Here is a 4,801-nt window from a genome sequence, read left to right on the forward strand (position 1 = left end):
CTTCATGACTAAGTTTGCCAAGCCTGTAGTACCAATTTTCTGAAAAATCAAATATTAACATATCACAAATAATTTATGTGAAAGATCTGCATTACCCTATACAAAAACAGTTTAAAACATATGTACATATCGTCACCTTAATTCACTACACCAACAATTTTTTTAATTTACAGGAGAAGCAAAAAACATTATAAAATGAGTATCAAAAACATGTAGAGCTTTTTTAAAAGTGGCATGTAACTCCATTGTTTTTGGTACTAACACTTCAAATGTTTTTATTGAAGGTGTGTTTTAATACATCCTACCAAAATGTGCGAAAAACGCAATTGGTTAGGGCCTTTATGAGTTAAAGTAACGATATATTTTTTAACAATACATACTCACATACACCACTTCTTTTCAGCTTACTTATACATTTCTTGCATTTAATGGTTTATGATGAGAACAAAGTGGATAAAAATCACTACCCTGTACTTCTGCTGCATGGCTGGCCCAGCTCAATACGTGAATTTTATCCGCTAATACATAAACTTCATCAGACACACCTGGATAAGAAAAACAAATATATTTTTAATGTTGTGGCGCCTAGTTTGCCAGGGTTTGCGTGGTCACAGGTAGTCATAAAATAATATTAATAAATTTATTTATTTGTTAATTTTTTCTGCCTTTTTTGTAGGGCGCATCGAAAGTGGGCCTAGGCCCCGTACAAGTGGCTGTAATCATGCGCAATCTTATGCTGCGTTTGGGCTATAAGCGATTCTTCATACACGGTAGTGATATGGGTTCCCTAGTTGCTTCTCATATGGCTACGCTATTTCCAGAGAATGTACTTGGATATCACTCAAATTTGTGCGCTGTCTTCACGGAGCGGTCGCTTGTGAAAGGCTTTATAAATGCAGTGAAATCCAATATTTTCGGCGCACATGGCTTTGAAGCCAATTTCTTGCCACATTGGGAGCCCATAAAACATCTGATCGAAGAAAGTGGCTACTATCATTTACAAGCTACAAAACCAGACACAATTGGAGCTGTGCTCACCGACAACCCGATTGGCTTAGCTGCCTACATACTAGAGAAATGGTCCTCGCTTACTAATAGGAAGTATAAAGAATCTGCCAATGGCGGTTTGAGTGAACGTTTCAAGCTGGATGCACTCCTGGATAATGTTATGCTATATCACTTGACGAATTCGATAATTACTTCCTCACGTCTATTCGCCGAAACTCATTCTCAGCAGCAACGTGAGTTGCAAATGGATTGGGTTCCAACTGATGTGCCGACCGGTTGTGCACGTTTCAAGCATGATTTGATACACTTTTACGATAATCAGTTGAAAGATAAATATCGTAATTTGATTCATAGCAAATATTATAGCAATGGTGGACACTTTGTGGCGCTGGAAATGCCCCAGTTGTTGTATGCGGACTTTATAGAATTTGTAAAAAAGGTGGAGAAGTTTAGCAGTAGTCTAGCTTGGTTTTAAGTTTTCTAAATCAGATTTAACTAAGTTTAAGAACGAAAATTTTTTATTAACGATTGTATGATGATAACTTTCTAAGTGCTGTTCTGTCTCCGAGGCCCGCGTCTGAAATGATGGGGTCAACTTATACTGGACATAGATCGGTTACAGAAAGCAGCACGCAATAATAAAAATCACTAAAATATATGTATGAATGTACTCAAAAATTGCTGTTTCCAATAAATAAAGGTACAACATAAATATACTGCTTTTGCAGGGGTATACAGATCTCCCGGTAAATCAATATAAATATGTTAGCGGTGAAGCCTTGTATGCTATGGCCCAGTAGATAATTTCAGGAGAACTTCCACTCTACATTCGTTTCTCCTTTCTTTTTTGATAGAGTGGCTTAAATTGAAGGCCTTCTTGGGAGTTGTTATAAAATTGATTTTTAACTCATAAACATCATACGTCTTTAAGGTACTTATTCAAGGCTCATATAAAATATGTTTTAATGCAATCCAAAATGCATATTTAAATTCATTTGTAATGTTAACTGATAAGAATGTACAAATAAAAAAAGACTTTCTAGAGGACATGCAAGCATGCACTTTTTTCAGTACTTCTTGGGTAGGCCTTTCACAATGACTTCACTTAAGAAGACCTACCTAAATTATCTTCTGCGATATCAAATAAAAGAGTTATGAGAGAAACCCGATTTAGTTGTTTCGACAGGATGGGGTTATGTCCAACACTCTCTTAAAAAGAGGCACAACTCAAAAATTAAATCTTCTGCTTGTGGATTGTGCAGATTCTCCGCAATTTATACAAAAGCAGGTTTAACAGCAGCTTTCTAGTAAGAGTATATAAACGTGAAAAAAATATTTGCATTAATTTGAGATAAAGCCTACGAATTGATTTGAGAAGAGCTTGCGGTATGTAGGTAAAATTGTATATAAAATCGATTGAATCATTTTGGTTGTATTTCTACTAACAATGCACAAAACCGAGGAACCGGAACCTTAGAACCGGGTCCTTTAGAGAACCGACCGGTCCGGTTCTTACAAGAACTGAAAAGCAATTCTGGAACAACCAAAACTCAGTTATAAAAGAACCGAAAAACGGTTCCGAAAAACCGAAACTCGATTCCAAAAGAACCGAAAAACGTTTGCGGAAGTACCGAAACTCGATTCCAAAAGAACCGAAAAACAGTTCAAAAGTATTGAAATTCGATTCCAAAAAAAACCGAAAAACGGTTCCGGCAGAACTGACACACTATTCCAAAGAGCCGAAGAACGGAAAACGGTTCCGGAAGTAGAAAATGATCTCAGAAAAACAGAGAAAACAAGTAAAAAGAACTAAAAACCCATTTCAACAAAACCGAAAGTGGATCTTATAGAACCTAAAAACCGAAGTTCTGAGTTTACCTACCAAATCTTTTTCGGTTCGAGACGCTATATCGTATACCCGGCATATACCCGATTTTTGATTGGATGAAAAGAGAAGGCACGCCCCTGTTGCGCACTTTCGCCGCAATTATAACGAGTTGTCCCTTCTTGTTATCAACGTTCTTTGCTATTAACTTGAAATTCGGTTTGTTTACGTAATATGGAGATCTACTAAATTTTGTGTGGTTCAAGGCACCGTATTACATAGCCGCCATATCCCGGTCTGGCCGACTTACATCAATTTCGGTTTAATTTATAATTATAATTTTTTTATTATTTAATGTTATGTTAGTTTTCTTCCTCATCTTTGACGCTTTCAAATCGTTTTTAGCTGCGATTCGTACGCGTTAAAAGAGCATCGAAAAAATCATGTTTTTAATAGGAAATATTACTGTGTTTTAAATAAAATCTAACCTGGAAAACGCTTACTTAAATTTCATCTCATGTATTTTATTTTATAAAATTTTTGTTGGAAAAATTCAACTAAGGAGTGGACGTAACTTATACATACATATATTTACAATTTTATTTACTCCACTTTATGGCGAAAATATGAAAGGACGTTAATTTATTGTACAAACTTTTTAAAATAATGTTTTAAGCTACTTCGATGAGGCTTATTTCCGTAACCCTTTTTTGAGAACCGGAATCGGTCCAAATTCCCAGTTCTCTTTGGAACTGAACTCCACAGAACCAGTTCTTTTAATACTCGAAACCGTAAATCACTAATTTCTACTTCACATTTCATGATATCGAGCCTCGAGCGCTTATCCCCTGCAAAAATCGCGACTACTCCATGCATGCGTGTAAATAGTACTCCCTAAGGACCAAGGAGTACTCCAAAATTAACCACAATTCATAGAAAAAATATGGTCCAATTAACATTGCGATGTTCTAAGGCAGGACTATATACTCCATCCCTGCATTACATCAGAGTAGCACAAAACTACTCCAACATATTAACAATGGCATTGTTGCTATATTTTTTTGTTTGTACAAGCTTTTGTTCTTCTCAAATGCTTTTTCGAAATTAATAAAAACCAAGACAAAAATTAAAAATTACATGTTGCCTCTGACGGCATTCGAACCCGAACATGCTGGGAGCTAAGAACTAACAGCGAGCATCTCTGCACGTTCAGCTACAGCCAGACATGCAAATGTGCTTTCAAATCCTAACCTTCAATCACATTTCGTTAAAACACGAGCAGAGATCGGATAACAAACAATAAGCTGGCGCAGAGACACGAGTTGGTCCGCTACAGCATGACAGAGGAACACTTTTGTCATTCCCACGACAGCCGGTTCTACGTACCGGAATGACTCGGGTTTTACCCGACCAAGGGCTGTTGTTTCGGCGATCTAACCCCACCCACACGCCGCCGCCAAAAACTCCTGGTTCCTCCTACAATCTGCAGGGTATGTCAGACCAGGATATTCCGTAATGTGACATCAGTCAAGTGCAACACCTGCCTTGGCTGGTGACACTTTGGGGCATGCTCAGGTCTGTATACCACGCGAGACTGGACGAGGAACTTCGAGGGCCCGTGTTGCGCTGCCAGGTCGCAGACCCCAACTGCGACGCCCCCCGCCACCACCACAGGGCGGCAACCATCAGAGCAGCGCACACAGCCAACGGCAGTAAGAACACACACATCCCTTACACCCCACATCACAACACGTCTCCTGAACCACATGAAGCTCCTTCAATTTAACTGTAACGGGCTATAGAGCAAGATTGAGGAGACAACATTGTTGAATTGTGCCGGGTACAACGTGCACCGTCGAGATCGCGAACGAGATAATGGTGGTGGCTTAGNCCACATCACGACACGTCTCCTGAACCACATGAAGCTCCTTCAATTTAACTGTAACGGGCTATAGAGCAAGATTGAGG

At 38.6% G+C, this 4,801-nt stretch overlaps 1 protein-coding gene across 1 annotated transcript; it reads left to right on the forward strand.

Moving 5' to 3' along the window:
- Window positions 1–223: 223 nt before the first annotated feature.
- LOC108382493 (juvenile hormone epoxide hydrolase 2-like) lies at window positions 224–1,633 on the forward strand. The gene is made up of 2 exons (XM_017638862.1): window positions 224–614; window positions 677–1,633. Exons 1-2 carry the CDS (start codon window positions 429–431, stop codon window positions 1,481–1,483), a joined length of 993 nt encoding a protein of 330 aa, XP_017494351.1. The 5' UTR covers window positions 224–428; the 3' UTR covers window positions 1,484–1,633.
- The last annotated feature ends 3,168 nt before the right edge of the window (window positions 1,634–4,801 follow it).

This window comes from Rhagoletis zephyria, unplaced genomic scaffold, assembly GCF_001687245.7.
Source record: "Rhagoletis zephyria isolate East Lansing unplaced genomic scaffold, Rhagoletis_zephyria_1.1 Rzeph_scaffold_27220, whole genome shotgun sequence".
NCBI lineage: Eukaryota > Metazoa > Arthropoda > Insecta > Diptera > Tephritidae > Rhagoletis > Rhagoletis zephyria.